At 37.5% G+C, this 17,849-nt stretch overlaps 1 protein-coding gene across 1 annotated transcript in view; it reads right to left on the bottom strand.

Annotated features, from left to right (window-relative positions):
- Positions 1-16,630, bottom strand: part of DAZ1 (deleted in azoospermia 1) — a 60,876-nt gene extending 44,246 nt beyond the window's left edge. The window contains exons 1-8 of the mRNA XM_077989811.1: positions 16,409-16,630; positions 9,560-9,706; positions 9,193-9,284; positions 8,131-8,182; positions 7,628-7,691; positions 7,401-7,540; positions 365-511; positions 2-93 (exon numbers count right to left, since the gene is read on the bottom strand). Of these exons, the coding sequence (XP_077845937.1) occupies positions 2-93; positions 365-511; positions 7,401-7,540; positions 7,628-7,691; positions 8,131-8,182; positions 9,193-9,284; positions 9,560-9,706; positions 16,409-16,411 (737 nt within the window). The 5' untranslated portion in view covers positions 16,412-16,630. The remainder of the gene's footprint in view (position 1; positions 94-364; positions 512-7,400; positions 7,541-7,627; positions 7,692-8,130; positions 8,183-9,192; positions 9,285-9,559; positions 9,707-16,408) is intronic.
- Positions 16,631-17,849: the final 1,219 nt, after the last annotated feature.

Below are 17,849 nucleotides of genomic sequence, written 5' to 3'. Positions count from 1 at the left end.
CCCTTTGGACACACCAGTTCGATCCGTGATTATCTTCACTTTTTTCACTGAACCGTATCTACCAAAGTAGCTTCTAATCTCAGTTTCATCCATCTATGGAAAAGAATTGAACTTTAAGAGTAAAAATAGAGCATTCAAAAATTTCACTTTCACCATAACTTCAATACCATAAGGCAAAAATTTCTCCGCACATTTATCCCCAAATGAGTGGCTCTTTTTCAAAGATATTTTTAGTACCTATGGATCAAACATAAAACCAATTCTAAACTTCCATGAAATACAAAAAACATTAAATCAATAACAGGGCTCAAATCCCATTGTTCATAATGTATTTTAAGATAAAAATGAAGTATGAATACAATACCCTATCATCAATTCCACCAACAAAAACAGTGTTTGGCATGATTTTGCCTTCTGGTAAAACATGGCCGTGGCTAGCTGCAGCTGATGCAGACTGGGTGCTGGTCTCTCTGGAGATGGTTGAGTTTGGAGTCTCAGGATTTGCAGCAGACTGTAATTTGGAAAGTAAACATCATAATTACATACATAGGCAAAACCCAAACATGATGTGAAATACAATTTTTGTATTTTAAGTATAAAATATTTTATATAGATTACTTTCACTGTAAATTAGTCACCAGTGCCGTTTAGTTCAGGCTCCGGATTTAAACTAATCAGAGTACATCAGCATGGAATTTTAACCAAAGCATATAGCACTTTCTTAAACCCAGTGCCACTCATCACCGAGTTTTGTACAATGCTGTGGAAGAATACTCATTTGGTATTTGTGAAAATACTATGTGAATTAGTTAAAATAACTAGAAAGTTCAGATTTTTAAAACTTAGTTACTAAAATCATCCTGTTCTGTAAACATAAACTACTTTCTACTTTACTGACTAGAATAAGGATAAATCTGAAAACAAAAAAGCCACACCGAAAAGAAAGTAAGCCTCAAAGTTTTAAACCAATTTGTCTTGCTTTGCTTTTTTCACCAAAATTAACATGAGTTTTTATAATGTTAACACTCCGTGTATTCGTATGCCTGCTTTACTTTGGAAATGGATCACAGAAACATTACTTGCTCAGATGTCACAGCTCCTTCTAAAAAAAGGGTTATAATCCTCCTCCCTAACGCTAGGGTGTTCAAAGCACCTTTGAAATCACGTTTTTCTTCCTAAGTAACACCAAATTGTCCAATGGTAATTCTAATTTTCACAATGGACTGACGGATATAAATGATACCATCTTTATTTTCAGATAAAAAAACCACATACATATAACTCATTAATTTTCTAGGTTCTGATCAGAGCTGTCTTTATACTTTCCACAGCAGACTCTAACGTCAATGAAAAATTTTCTGAAGTAGTATTCATAAGTACTATACATGTTGGAGAAACAATATGGCATAGTGAAACAAAAATTAACTTAGCCAGGAGATCTAAGTTTATGTCCCTTACAGGTAAGTGGTTATAAGCCGCTGACTTGCCAGCTGTGTATCTCTGGGAAAACTGCTTTGAGAATGAAACGAGGTAACTTCTGTAAATTCATTTTGTACATATAAAGTGGTAAAAGTGGTATGTCAGTGTAGGTTAGTGTCCTGTTATTTGAATTTATTTTCAGTAGATTATTTTTCAAGTTTCTTTTTAGGCTTTACTATTTTAGCTGACTTATTTTGAAGAAATTTTAATTAAGAACTAATGGAAACATCAGGAAATTGTGACACATCATTAATTTAAAATCATTGGTGAAGTGCCTGTTGACTATAAAAAGTACAAAAGGCTGTAAAGAGTAAGTTATTACACATATACCTGTTTGAAAGAAAACAAAAGAAACTGTGTATCCTTTTAAAAAGCACAGTGATGTTACAGAAGTTAATAAGAAAGTAAGAGTTCCTGCTTTGTTAATTAGATGCTAGAAGTTACTGATTCTACGCAGCTTTACTAGTGATGAAATCTAGGTTGTCAAATCAACGAAAGCCGAGTTTACTGCTTTTCTCTATTCTTTTGGGCTTGTACTTGCTATTCAGGGTTTGTAACTAATTCCTTATTCTTTCCTTTAATAGGGCCATTTCATGACAATGATGTGGAAGAAAAATTTAAAAAACGATTTCTAAAAATCTTCCTTTTCTAAAAACGTCTTACCTTACTGTTTTTCTAAATGGTATTAAGCTGCATTATCTTGGACTGCTGGGAACCTGATTAGATTTCCCTTCCCTACAATTTACCAATCTCTTCTCAGTTCATTCAGAAATCCCAAACAGAATTAAAAAAAAAAAAGAAATTCTGAAGTTCTTGTAGTTTCTTTTTCTCCTTTTCAATTCCCCCTTCATTTGTGGATGAATTTTGGATATGTTTGCCTTTGATAAACAAGCTATATTACAGTAGTGTCTCTGCACCATAGTGTCTGGATGTATTTTAATTGAGAAGTGTAACATCTGGCACAAAACTGTGTCAGATTATGAGAGGATATGGAAATGTACTGATTCTCAACTGGGGAAGATTTTTGAGTCCCAGGGGCAATTAGCGATGTTCAGAGATTGGCTGTCACAACTGAGATGTATTCCTGGAATCTGCTGGGCTGAAGGGCCAGGGATACTACTGCACATCCTATAACGTAAGGACAGCCTCCTACAATAAGGAATTATTTGGTCCAAAATTTGAAAAGGGTGTGGTTAAGAGACCTTGTGACAGTGCCACAGGAATTGTAGAGGAAAATTGTTGTTTGGGAAGGACCTGATTTCCACTGTTCAGTAAAGTAAATCTTTTCATGACCTAAGTTTCAGCTTCCTTGCTTGAAAATGAACGGTTGGGAAAAGATCTGGGGTCTCTTCTGATTCTCATACTCTACACAATTGTAAAATGGATACTGGAAACAACAGTGGTTTGGTAAAGAGGAAAAAGGGCATTTGATATTGTAAGAAATTTGACTTTAGCTTGGATCTTGCAAACTGGCTGCCTGCTTAACTGGAATCCTACACACAAAATTCACCGAATCACTTTAAAAGCACCGTAACATTTTAAATTAAGGAAGTTACCATCATGTCCTAGTACTCAGCCAGCAGGCTGCACTCAAAGCTAGCAAAGTAAGCAATGTACTTCAATTTTTGCTTCATTTTTACCATGGCTTGATTAGCATGAACTGTTCAATTCCTACTGTGTGTGTATTAATACATACTTACATAATATACAATAAAAAATCTACAATCAATAGACTAGCTTTGGTTAGTTTTAAACTATGATCAAAAATATAAATGAATGCTTAGGAAAAGCAAAAGTTTCATTTTAAAGACAGTATTATCGCAACCGTCAATAGCATCCTGAAAACAAACTGCATTAAAGAAATAATTCTCTTAATCATATCTTCAAGTGAGTTGGCAAATTTTGAAATGAGAAATGTTGGATTAGTAAACGGCGTGAGCTTCAAGACTATCATATACAGAACTCTCATTGCTCTTAGAGCAAATATATTCCTTGTTATATGTGGACAACAAAGTGACAAAATGGCTAAAAGCTGGAAAAAAATTATCATTATTTAAACTCCTAGGATGTCAGCTCCTTTGCCAGTATTACCTAATTCAATTACTATGTGAACATGGAAGCGAACTGATATTTAGACAAACTGACCAGGAAAAAGTCTGTCATTAGTAGTCATCAAAGTTACACTCACAGCAACAGGAAGAGGAGCAAATAAAGAGCATGCTAAAGTTAAGAAAACATGACGTGAAAATCAGAATCAAAACTTTCTGTAAATCCAAAAGCAGATTCTCGGGGAGCGGGGGTGTGGAGGATGAAATTCAAGCAATAAACAATCCTGGCAAAACTAAGCAAGAAAAAGAAAGAAAGCAAAAGTATATACGAGACCTGCAAAATGGGTTGTGGCCACAGATAACAAAAGAATACTATGCATGAACTCTATATTCAAAGAGGAAAAAAGTATTTCTCAACACATTTTACAAAGCTAAAAGCATATAAGTAACAAAGCCTCATCCAGATGATCCATCCCTGCCCTCAACACAAATGCGAATTTCCAGCAGCACATAAAGAGTTTAAGTTTATATTGGGAATGCAAGAATACTCCATTCGCAGGATACGTTACTTTATCACTGAGTATCATCTGATAAAATACAGCATTCATTTTTAAATTATTTAAAAACCCAAGTGAAACAGAAATAGAGGAATCTTATTTTCTAGCAATCTAATTCTACCGTATCATGAAACTTGCAAGTGAAATAGTTGAGTCAACTCAACTGAAATTAGGAATAAGATAAGGGTACCAGGGTACCTCCTTATTACTATTACATATTTGTTCCACTATGTATGACAAAAGTCAATACTAATACAAAGCTTTTATCAATAAAAACAAAATTAAAAAGGTGATTTAAAAAGCTAACAATCAATGGTCAACTTCACTGATGATTTTAAAAAGTGCACATCAACATAATGTAATATTTTCTAGCCATTAGGCTGACAATTTAATAAATCCTAATAACTTTCACTGGAATGGGTGTGGAAAAGACAGCACTCTAAACACCATCAGTGAGAAAATACTACTACATGATTTACCAAGAGTTCCATGGAAAAGGTATATTAGGCAGGGATACTCACCAGTATAATAACGAGCAGAATTTGTTATAAAGTTGTCATAAAAGGGCAAAGTGCTTTCACCTAGCAATTCCACTCATAGCAATTAATCTCAAGTAATTCATAGGACAAGGGTGCCAACATATTTACACAAAGATATTCATAGCATTTGTTATTTTTTTTGAGACTGAGTCTCCCTTTGTTGCCTAGGCTGGAGTGCAGTGGCAGGATCTCAGCTCATGGCAATCTGCTTCCCAGGATCAAGTGATTCTGCTGCCTCAGCCCCCCGAGTAGTTGGGATTATAAGTGTGCACCACCCCACCTGGCTAAGTATTATAGTTTTTAGTAGACACAGAAAACAAAAATCATTCAAATACTCCTTCACGTTTTAAAAAACACATGAGATACACAATATTTCTGAAGTACATATTCTGGTTCCTTTCATTTGTTATTATAACAAAAGAAACAGAACAGGAAAAAAAACTACTTTAGGTGTCCAATTCCTGACGTTCTTGTTGTTACTTCGATATGAAAAACCACACCTCTTCTCCAGTTTTCTGGGGTTGGCATTGGGAAAATCTCAAAGATATTTATTTGAATTTATTACCATAGATACGATTATGGGTCATATATACAATCATACTTTTGAAAACAGACCCAGAGAACTACTATCATGAAGCAGCAAGCTAAAATAAAAATATATTTGGAACTGTGTGCTCCAAGAATTGGGTTAACGGTTTTATTTCACTCTCTGTCTATACAAAATTCCTGAAAGTCAGTCTGGATGTTTCAGCTCTTTGACAGCAAAGATAAAAAAAAAAAATACATGCTGAAACAAAGGAAGGGAACACCAAATCTCAGAAAACTGTTCTAGAGGAAAGTTAATGCTAGGTATATTGTTGTAAAAATGTAATTTCATCACTTCTAAACAATACAGAGGTCTTCACTACACTAATTCTAAGTGTTTTCTTAAATTTTAGGTACATTTCACTAGCTTAAAATGACGAATCATTCAAGCAATTTGTATAATCAAGTTGAAGGCCTCAATAGTATCTGACAGTAAATCATTTTCCTCCCTTTTCAACTGCCCGATAATTATACACAGGCAACTGATATCCAATGATGACCGCGCCTGGTGAAATTAGATAAGTAGGATATGCCTGAAAATAAAGTTGACAGAAAGAATGGGTTAATGTGGTAAAACATTTTTTTAAATTAGAAAGAAACCTCATTCCCAACAGAACAAAAATATGAAAAACTTTAAACTATTATTTTTCTATATACAGCAATGCAGAATTCTAAATGGACTGACGTATGAAGAAAGAAATATTCTCGGTCAAATGCTACCCTTTGAGTCATGAGGTAGAACAGACAAATGACAAAAGAAGTGACTATTTCACCAGGCAAAGTTTACCTTATTTATACCGTGTGCATATGCCCACCCAGAAGTTATTTCTTACACTGTTAATAAGGCTCCCTTAGGATAGATTTCAACTTAAGCTAAATTAATACATTTGCTATTTCTTTGGCAAAATACTTCTAGATGTTGTGTATTTGATAATAGTATAGGGTAACACTGCAGTTCTTCTACAGATATTATGGCTTTCTCTGTACTTCATTACCAAAAACTAATGGCAGTAGATAATCCACAACTGGAAAAGAGACAGTAAAATGTCTTCTATTTTTCAATAAACATTCACTAATTGAAAACATACAGGTAGCAGCAATAGTGAATACACCCAGATTCAGTGATGGCTCACAGTACATGTTAGAAACAAGTAGAGCTTTTTTTCTAGCCATTGTTCAGAGAAGGAAAAAGAAGTGGTATGCCCTACACATTTCAAGTACATGGAAAATTTTCAACAAATGAGAGACTCCGAAAAACTATTTCACTACTATTTTGTTACCATATTTTCCATCAATGAAAATGTAATCCCAGCACTTTGGGAGGCCGAGACGGGCAGATCACGAGGTCAGGAGATCGAGACCATGCTGGCTAACATTGTGAAACCCCGTCTCTACTAAAAAATCCAAAAAAAAAAAAAAAAAAATTAACCGGGCGAGGTGGCGGGCGCCTGTAGTCCCAGCTACTCGGAGGCTGAGGCAAGAGAATGGCGTGAACCCAGGAGGCGGAGCTTGCAGCTCCAGCCTGGGCGACACAGTGAGACTCCATCTCAAAAAAAAAAAAAAAAGAAAAAAAGAAAATGTCTTTTAAACTAACGCATAAATAGAATGAAGAAGAAAATAAACGTTACTGATCACCAATGAGTGATAGAGTATGTCAAATCCTACTTTACATATCAAAGCAACCAGCATCAGAAAAATTACATGCCAGAAACTCATGAGATTTACCGAGAGAGTAAAATAGGTCAGAAATCTAACCATTCCAGAACCAGAATATATCCAGAAGTCACTAATGTATATGAGGAGGCATCTAGAATCACTGTAGGTACAGACTAGCTAGATTAATTGCTAAACTTAGAGAACAATAAACTATGTAGACATATAAGGAGAGCTGCTTCCAAATTCTACTTTAGGTTTAATTATATGGGGTGAAAAAGGAAGACATAAAAAGAGATTTGTTCATGTGTCTACAGAGGTCATTTCTAAGAGAACGACTTACAAAGCATATTGAAGGTTTTTAGCTCATATAACAAACACTAAGAATAAGAAATTTCTAACAACAGTAGTAAATTTCCCATCACCCAGAGTACTCAAACGGATTCTATTGCCACTTACTAGGGAAAGTGTAGATACAATTCCACAGAGGGTACAATGACTACGATAAACAAGAGAACAGAAACGTAAGCAGTTCTCACCTGAACATACTGAGTTACAGGATTCAGCGTTATTGGGGGCTGCAGGTAATTTTCAGCGTTTGGATTACTCCAGACATTCTGAAACTGTGGTGGAGGAGGAGGATTAAATACCAAAGGACGTCGCTGCACATGACGAGCACCTTATAAAAAGCAAGAATAAAAAGCCTAGTTTCAGTTATTTGAAAAGCTACACGTGTCAAAAAATAACAATTTCTTTTCCTACTCACATAATTTTTGTTTCCTGATTGCAGGGCCCAGCTTCAGCTTTTTACCATGGAAATGTATCTGTGACTGAAAATAAAACAGTAACAAAATGAGAATCAATTTTCAAGTCTTGACTTCCGAGACTTGGGTAAATACCTAAAGCCTTCCAAAGTTCCTATTATCAAAGAAGATCGGTGACAATTACACACCAAATTAAAGTTGGTCACCCTGAAGCTACCTTACTTACCCTTACTACTCTAATCAGTATCAACACGCATCAAGTGAAAGTCAATCAGAAACCTTTCATCACCCTATCTCCAACCCTTCCTGTCTGTAGTTCATGAACCTAGGTGACCAGTCAAAAATAAACAGGATCTAACAAGTTATGTGAGGTTACTCTAAGTTTCGGTTTTGAACAGAGAGTGTATCATATCGTTCTCCAATTTTACACAACACTGAGTATATCACTAAGACTAAATGTCGTATCAGTAAAATAAAAAAGAGATTTTCCTGTTAGATTACTTACTTCTACTATCTTCTGGACATCCACGTCATTAAAAAAGGAAACAAATCCATAGCTATAAAGGCAGAAGACAGATGAAGTATAAAATCACCATCATACAGCACATAGTCCAGAACTTCTACTATTCTATATACAGAAGGGATCATGACAAAAGATGAGTAATATACCACGATAGTGTTTGTTAAGATGTACATGACAAATCCTCCACAAATATTACTTTTCCTTAAGCGGAACTATGTCAAAGTGTGCTAAGATTAGGGCAGTGTGAAAACTTGATTGATTAACAAAAAATTCATTATCTGTGAACCTGAATTTCACTTACTATCTAAGACAAGGTTGCTAAAATTTGAGATACTGTGCAGCGTATGAAGAAAACAATTATTTGGAAAACTGATTAACTCATTTATATGAAATAAAAATTGGAGACATTTAAAAACAAACATTAGAAAAATGATGAAATAAAAAGAGCTGGCAATAACATTTCATCCCTTATATGAATGAAATCAACAATGCAAAAAATTTCATTTACACAAGTGTCAGAATATCAGTTAAAAGACATTTAAAAGCAAACATTAGAAAAATGATGAAATAGGCTGGGCACAGTGGCTCACACGTGTAATTCCAGCACTCTGGGAACAGCAGGCGGGCGGATCATGATGTCAGGAGATTGAGACCATTGTGGCTAACACGGTGAAACCCCATGCCTACTAAAAATACAAAAATTTAGCAAAAGCGTGGTGGCTGGTGTTTCTAATCCCAGCTACTTGGGAGGCTAAGGCAGAAGAATGGGGTGAACCCATGAGGGGGAGCTTGAAGTAAGCCGAAATGGTGTCACTGCAGTCCAGCCTGGGCAACAGAGGGGGATTCTGTCTCAAAAAAAAAAAAAAAAAAATGAAAAAGAAAAATGATGAAAGAAAAGAGTTGGCAATATCCTTTTATCCCCTACATGAAAGAAATCAACAATGCAAAAAATTTCATTTATACGAATGTAGAATATCAGTTTTCAAGTCGTCTCTGACACCTATAGGTGACTAGAGTTCAGATATTTGTGATAAAATTACTCACCCTTTGGACACACCAGTTCTATCCATGATTATCTTCACTTCTTTCACTGAACCATATCTACCAAAGCAGCTTCGAACCTCAGTTTCATCCATCTATGGAAAAGAAATGAACTCCAAGAGTAAAAATGCAGCATTCAAAAATTTCATATTTACCACAACTTTACTACCATAAGGTGAAATTTCTCCCCCCACTCATCCCCAAATGACCAGTAGCTCTTCATCAAAGATATTTTTAGTACCTATGGGTCAAACATAAAACCAACTGTAAACCTCTGTGAAATACAAAAAAAATATTAAGTTTGTAACAGGGTCCAAATCTCTTTGTTTTTAATGTATTTTAAGGTAAAAATGAGGTATCAATACAATACCCTATCATTAATTCCACCAACAAAAACAGTGTTTGGCATGATTTTGCCTTCTGGTAAAACACAGCCTTGGCTAGCTGCAGCTGATGCAGACTCGGTGCTGGCCTCCCTGGAGATGGTTGAGTTTGGAGTCTCAGGATTTGCAGCAGACTGTAATTTGGAAAGCAGACATCATAATTACATATACAGGCAAAACCCATACATCAGGTGTAACATAATTTTTGCATTTTAAGTATAAAATATTTTATATAAATTACTTTCATTGTCATTTAGTCAACAGTGAGGTTAAGTTCAGGTTCAGGATTTAAACTAATCAGAGTACACTGGCATGGAATTTTAACCAAAGCATATAGTACTTTCTTAAACCCAGTGCCGCTCATCACCAAGCCTTGTACAAAGATGTGGAAGAATACTCATTTGGTATTTGTGAAAATACCATGTGAATTAGTTAAAAAAAAAAAAAAAAAAAAAAACTAGAAAGTTCAGATTTTTAAAAATAAAATTTATTAAAATCATCCTGTTTTGTACTCATAAACAACCTTTAACTTTACAGAGTAGACTAAGGATAAATTTTTAAAAAAGAAAAAAAAAAAAAAAAAGCTGCACCAAAAAGAAAATAAACCTCAAAGTTTTAAAGCAATGTCTTGCTTTGCCTTTTTCACCAAAATTAACATGAGTTTTTTACAACATTAACACTCCCTGTATTCGTATGCCTGTTTTACTTTGGAAATGGATCATGGATATCCTACTTGCTCATACGTCACAGCTCCTTCTAAAAAAAGGGTTATAATCCTTTTCCCTAACGCTAGTGTGTTCAAAGCATCTTTGAAATCACGTTTTTCTTCCTAATACCAAATCAGTCTAACTGATAATTCTAATTTTCACAATGGGCTGATAGATATAAATGATACCATCTTTATATTCAGATAAAAAAACCACATATATATAACTCATTAATTTTCTAGGTTCTGATCAGAACTGTCTTTATACTTTCCACAGTAGATTCTAGGGTTAACATAAAATTTTCTGAAGTAGTATTCACAAGTAATATATATATTGGAGAAACACAGCATAGTGAAACAAAAATTAATTTAGTCAGGAGATCTAAGTTTATGTCCCTTACAGGTAAGTGGTTATAACCCACTGACTTGCCAGCTGTGTATCTCTGGGGAAACTGCTTTGAGGATGAAATCAGATAACATCTGTGTTGTCATTCATTTTGTACATACGAAGTGGTAAAAGTGATATGCCAATGTAAGTTAGTGTTGTGTTATTTGAGTTTATTTTCAGTAGACTTTTTCAAGTTTCTTTTTAGGCTTTACTATTTTAGCTGACTTATTTTAAAGAAATTTTAATTAAGAACTAATTGAAAGATCAGGAAACTATGACACATCGTTAATTTAAAAATCATTGGTGAAATGCCTGTTGATTATAAAAGGTAAGTACAAAAGGCTGAAAAAGAGAAAGCTATTACACATATACCTGTTTGAAAGAAAACAAAAGACAAAAGAAATTGTATATCTTTTTGAAAAACACAGTGATGTTACAGAAGTTAATAAGAAAGTAGAGTTCCTGTTTTATTAATTAGATGCTAGAAGTTACTGATTCTACACAGCTTTTCTAGAGATGAAATTTAAATTGTCAAATCAATGAAAGCCGAGTTTACTGCTTTTCTCTATTCTTTTGTGCTTGTACTTGTTATTTTGGGGTTGTAACTAATTCCTAATTCTTTCCTTTAATAGGAAAGAATGACAATGATGTGGAAGAAACATTTTAAAAAACTATTTCTGAAGTTCTTCCTTTCTAAAAATGTCTTACCTTATTTTTTTCTAAATGACGTTAAGCTGCATTATGTTGAACTGTTGGGAACCTGAGTGGATTTCCCTTCCCTACAGACAATTTACCAATCTCTTTTCAGTTCATTCAGAAATCCCAAACAGAATAATATTGGAAAATAAGCTGAAATTCTGAGGTTCTTGTAGTTTCTTTTTCTCCTTTTCAATTCCCCCTTGATTGGGGGATGAACTTTGGAAATGTTTGTCTTTGATAAACAAGCTATATTACAGTATTGTATTTGCACCATAGTGTTGGGTTGTATGTTAATTTAGAAGTGTAACATCTGGCAGAAAACTGTGTCAGATTATGAGAGGTTACGGAAATGCACTGATTCCGTATTTTAGGGATTTAGGGTTGTTTAGATGACTCGTCACAACTGAGATGTATTCCTGGAACCTGATGGGCTGAAGACCAGGTATGATACTACTGCACATCCTACAATGTCAAGACAGGCTCCTACAATAAGGAATCACTTGGTCCAAAATTTGAAAAGCGTGTGGTTGGCCGGGCGCGGTGGCTCAAGCCTGTAATCCCAGCACTTTGGGAGGCCGAGGCGGGCGGATCACGAGGTCAGGAGATCGAGACCATCCTGGCTAACACGGTGAAACCCCGTCTCTACTAAAAATACAAAAAAAAAAAAAAAAAAACTAGCCAGGCGCGGTGGCGGGCGCCTGTAGTCCCAGCTACTCGGGAGGCTGAGGCAGGAGAATGGCGTAAACCCGGGAGGCGGAGCTTGCAGTGAGCTGAGATCCGGCCACTGCACTCCAGCCTGGGTGACAGAGCAAGACTCCGTCTCAAAAAAAAAAAAAAAAAAAAAAAAAAAAAAAAAAAAGAAAAGCGTGTGGTTAAGAAACCTTGTAACCGTGGCACAAGAATTGAAGAGGAAAATTATTGTTTTGGAAGAACCTGATTTCCATTGCTCAGTAAAGTAAATCTTTCATGACCTCACTTTCAGTTTCCTTGCTTGAATATGAATGATTGGAAAAGATCTCTGGGTCTCTTCCGATTCTCACACTCTATACAATTGTAAAATGGATACTGGAAACAACAGTAGTTTGGTAAAGAAGAAAAAGGGCATTTGATATTGTCAGAAGTTTGACTTTAGCTTGAATATTGCCAATTGGCTGCCTGCTTAACTGGAATCCTACATACAAAATTCACCGAATCACTTTAATAGCGCCATAACGTTTTAAATTAAGGAAGTCATCATCATGTCCTAGTACTCAGCCAGCAGGTGGCTCTCAAAGCCAACAAAGCAGGCAATGTACTTCACTTTTTGCAATGTACTTCATTCTTACCATGGTTTGATTAGCTGGAATTGTTCAATTTCTACCGTGTGTGTATTTATACATACTTATGTAATGTACATATAAAAATCCACAATCAATAGACAACCTTGGGTTAGTTTCAAACTATGACCAAAAATATAAATGAGTGCTCAGGATAAGCAAAAGTTTAATTTTAAAGAAAGTACCATCATAACCATCAATAGCATTCTGCAAACAAACTGCATTAAAGAAGTAACTTTCTCAATCACACCTTCAAGTGAGTTGGTGAATTTTGAAATGAGAAATGAAGACCTTCATATACAAAACTCTCATTGCTACTTATAGCAAATATATTCTTTGTTATATGCAGACAACCAAGTGACAAATACAGCTAAAAGCTCGAAAAAATATTATTTAAACTCCTGGTATGTCAGCTCCTTTTCTAGTACTGTCTAATTCCATTACTATGTGAACATGTAAGCAAACTGATATTCAGAAAAACCGACCAGGAAAAAGCCAGTCATCTGCAGTCATCAAAGTTACATTCACAGTAGCAGGAAGAGGAACAAAAAAAGATAATGCTAAAATTAAGAAAACATGACGTGAAAATCAGAATCAAAACTTTAAGTAAATCCAAGAGCAGATTATCGGGGAGTGGTGGGTGTGGAGGATGAAATTCAAGCAATACATCATCCTGGCAAAACTAAGCAAGAAAAAGCGAAGAAAGAAAAAGTATTTATAAGACCTGAAAAATGGGTTGTGGCCAGAGGTCATAAAAAAATGTCATGCACAAACTCTACAGGAATAAATTTGGAAATCCAGTACATGGTAAACTTGTAGAGAAATTTTTATTTTTACTAAACAATCTTGAAAAAGAACACCGAACGATATCTGACTCAGTTTCCCTGGGATTTGTTTCAACTTGAAAGGAAACAGGTGACTTGAGTGTATGTGTTGTGTTACACAGAAGTGCACACACATACCAGAAACCTGAAATAAAGTTAGAATACGCAAGGGATTAAGATATTTAAACACTTTTCTTCAATTTTCAAAGAGGAAAAAAGTACTTTTCAATGCATTTTACAAAGTTAAAAAGCATATAAGCAACAAAGCCTCAAGATCCCCTCAACACAAATGCAAAATTCCAGCAGTAAAGAATCTAGTTTATACTGGCAATGAAAGGATACTCCATTCGCAGGATATGCTACTTTAATTCACCATTGAAGAAGTGTTTAATAAAATACAGCATTCATTTTTAAATTTTTTAAAAACCTAAGTAAAATAGAAATAGAGGAACCTTATTTTCTATCCATCTAATGCTACCCTATCATTAAGCTTAAAGTGAAATACTAGAGTCATCTCCATTGAAAATAGGAATAAGGTAATGGCACTAGGGCACCTCATCATTACTACTATATATATTTTTCCACTATTAATGTTCACAAATGTGAACATTAATACAGAGTTTTTACAAGCGAATAAGAAAAATAAAATTATAAAGGAAATTTAAAAAGTTAATGATCAATGATCAACTTCACTGATGATTTTAAAAAGTGCACATCAACATAGTGTAACATTGTCCAGCTATTAATTTGACAATTTAAAAAATCCTACTACCTTTCATTAGAAAGGGTATGAAACAGAGATCACTCTACACACCATCAGTGGGAAAATACTGATACATGCTTTACCAAGAGTACCTTGGAAAAGGAGTATCATAATTTGATAGGTGAGGATACTCACCACCACACTAATGAGGAGAATTAGTTATAAAATTGCTATAAAAAGGCAAAGCGCTTTTACCCAGCAATGCCACTTACGGCAATTTATCTCAAGGAATAGTACAAGCATGCTAAGATATTTACACAAGGATATTCACAGCACTTTTTCTTTTGAGACTGAGTCTCCCTTTGCTGCCTAGGCTGGAGTCCAGTGGCACCATCTCAGCTCACTGCAATCTGCTTCCCAGGTTCATGTGTTTCTCCTGCCTCAGCCTCCCAAGTAACTGGGATTACAAGTGCACACCACCATGCCTGGCTAATTTTTTGTATTTTTAGTAGAGATGAGGTTTCACCATGTTAACCATGCTGTTCTCAAACTCCTGACCTCAAGTAATCCGCCTGCCTCAGTCTCCCAAAGTGTTGGGATTTCAAGCATGAGCCACTGAGCCCAGCCGTGATAGTTTTAATACTGAAAAAGTATTCATAATAAAGGAATTTAGTAAAATAATAGTATAATTTTTAACATGATATACTGAAAACTAAAGTTATGTTCAGAATAATACCCACATTAATTGAAAGCTGCAAGCTGTAAAACAGTATTAAGTAGTACAATGTAACTTTTGTAAAAGTTGGCCTATCTATACGCAATTGCAACTGCATAAAAATAAGCTGGAAAGGCATTCATGTAAGCTGGAAAGGCATTCATGTATCAAAATTTAACTGTGGTTATGTGTGTTGGTATTAAGATGGATCGCTATTTTTTTACTGTGACTGTTTTCAAATGAGTAAATATACTACTTTTTTAATCAGAAAAAAACCTAATGAAACTATTAGCATTACTTCCCTTTACCTCTAAAAATGAAAAGTATTATTGTAAATAATTATTACTTACAACTCAAAGTGATTTTTATATTAGCATGGATAACTACATGTTATACACTTTACACATAATAGTTGCTCAATTATATATATTTTAATGTTTGTACATGGTCATATAAACTGTGTATAAATCTTTTACTTCTAAAAATTTAAAGACTGAGAATTATCAATGCAGAAACACACACATCATGTAACACGCATGTTTGTGACTCAGTGTTTGGTTGCGTATTCAGAGCCACATGTGTTGTTGCTCTCAATCAACGCTGGGCATTTACCAAACTCACAGAAACGCACACCCAACATTATCTACCAAAGAGACAGTTTGTCAAAGATTCCTGGTTTATCTAGAGGGGAAAAACCGTGCCTGGCGTTCAAAAATTCTAAAATTCTCCATGGCAACTACTGAAGCCGACCTCATGCCACAAAAATGGCGTCAGGCGAGCTTTTGGGCCTGTCGCCACAGCATGAGGGAGCTGCCATCAGCTAGTTCCCGCAGCTGGCAGGCGCGAAAAGGCCAGAGGCACTTCCTGCCCAGCCCCCTCAGCTAGCAGGCCAAGCCTTCAGGGCTTCCCCACACACCACATTCAGGCCCCCACAAACCCCACCCGGTACATGGACCAGAAGGGAACCACTTCCGGAAGAAGTTCCGGCCCTCCCAGTCCAAGGAGACAAGTCCCTCAGCCGGCCTGCCGCCATCTTGCGGAGCCACCTGGAGAGCGTCAGAAGTGAAGTTGGCGGGGTGGGGATGCTTGGGCATGGGGAAGGGGGAAACGAAAAAGGGTGCCTCGGAGTAGGGGGGGGGTGTAGCGGGGAGGGGTGGAACCCGCACCCCAAACCGCTACCAGGAGAGAACCCAGGGCAGGAAATGGGTGCCGCACCAAGGCTGTGGCCCTTGCAAGTGGCCTATGAGGCAGTGCTTCTCCGGGGCCCACCATCACGCCACGCTCGGTGTCCCGCCACTTCCGTGCCGGCCTCTCTGTAGGCCGCACCACTGCGAGGCTGCCTCTTCCCACCCTGCCGGACACGACTCATAGTGCGTCTAGGCGGGTGTCCCCAGAATGGGAAATCTGAGAGTGAGGCGGGGCCTGGTTTCGCCCACCGGTGAAGACCCCACAGGCGTTGGCCCTCAGGCCTCTCCCTCAACTCACCATGATGGCGGCAGGCAGCAGTTCCTGACAGGCTCAAGGAGGAACAGACGCTTGCTTCACCCACCACTTCTGGGTCTGCTGGTGAAGTCCGCGGGAACTGGCTGCGGGGCTTCGAGCAGTCAAAGGAGCCAAAGGCGAAGGTGTAAGTTAAATCAAGGGCAGGCGACAAAGCTAAAGAGCCTCTAAAAGCGGACCCGCCAGGCTGAGGAGCGCAGGCGGACTGAGGCGTGGGCCGCGGGATTCTGGGAGGTGCCTCCAGTGCCGGGTATCGGGGCGCGTGGTATCGGCCTCAGCCAATGGGTGGCAGCGCCCCCGCCCCCTGCTGGCGTTAGGTGGGGGCCTGCGGGGGACGACGGCGTCCCACACGCTGTGGTTGTGTACGATACGCAGGGTACGCCGTGCATGGGTGCAGGGCCAGTGCCTGGGGTCCCGCCCTCACATGGACCGAGAGACACACACATCACCTCCAAAACTTCCTTGAAATAAGTATGCATACTGAAATATGTGGTATAGTTTTGATAATCTAATGGGACTAGGCAGTAGTTTCAAAATGACTTCCGGAATGCACAGGGTTAGCACAATCACTGTTAGCTTCACACCCACCCCAAAATCTTTTTAAATGCCTACGGAAATAAAAAGAAGCAAGTCTGGAAAACGGAAGGAGACAGACGGGCCAGAAGCTTGGACTACTTTCTGTCAAGTTTGAGATAGAAGGGGTTGGATGGAAGAATATGCCAGTTTTGACATTCAGGATGTTTATTCTTTTTTTTTTTTTTTTTTTTTTTTTTTGAGACGGAGTCTCGCTCTGTCGCCCAGGCTGGAGTGCAGTGGCCGGATCTCAGCTCACTGCAAGCTCCGCCTCCCGGGTTCCCGCCATTCTCCTGCCTCAGCCTCCCGAGGAGCTGGGACTACAGGCGCCGCCACCTCGCCCGGCTAGTTTTTTTGTATTTTTTAGTAGAGACGGGGTTTCACCGTGTTAGCCAGGATGGTCTCGATTTCCTGACCTCGTGATCCGCCCGTCTCGGCCTCCCATAGTGCTGGGATTACAGGCTTGAGCCACCGTGCCCGGCCAGGATGTTTATTCTTTCAAGAAACAGTTACTGAGTGCCTGTGATTACAAGGTACTGCAGATGCAGGCGTGAACAGAATAAAAGAATCTCTCTTTGCTCAGGGATTTTACATTTTAAAATCTAGGCCTTACAGGAAGATGCTAGGCCTTCCTAGAGAATTCTGAAACATTCTCAAGGTTGGCGCCAGGGCCTAGAGCAGCATCAAGCTGTGGGGCAGTTGGTGGAGCCAATCACATAACTTTGGGGACCACTGCAGCACCTTGTTATACACACAGGGCTGAGTGGCTGTCACCTTTATCCTCAGACTTCACTTCTGTACTGACTGAAAGCATTAAAATGTTACTTTTTGAACTGGCAAAATGGTGGAGTTC

The sequence above is a fragment of the Macaca mulatta genome, chromosome Y, assembly GCF_049350105.2.
Source record: "Macaca mulatta isolate MMU2019108-1 chromosome Y, T2T-MMU8v2.0, whole genome shotgun sequence".
Taxonomy (NCBI): Eukaryota; Metazoa; Chordata; class Mammalia; order Primates; family Cercopithecidae; genus Macaca; species Macaca mulatta.
The sequence above is the reverse complement of the archived record's forward strand: the minus strand, read 5'-3'. Positions and strand labels throughout refer to the sequence as shown.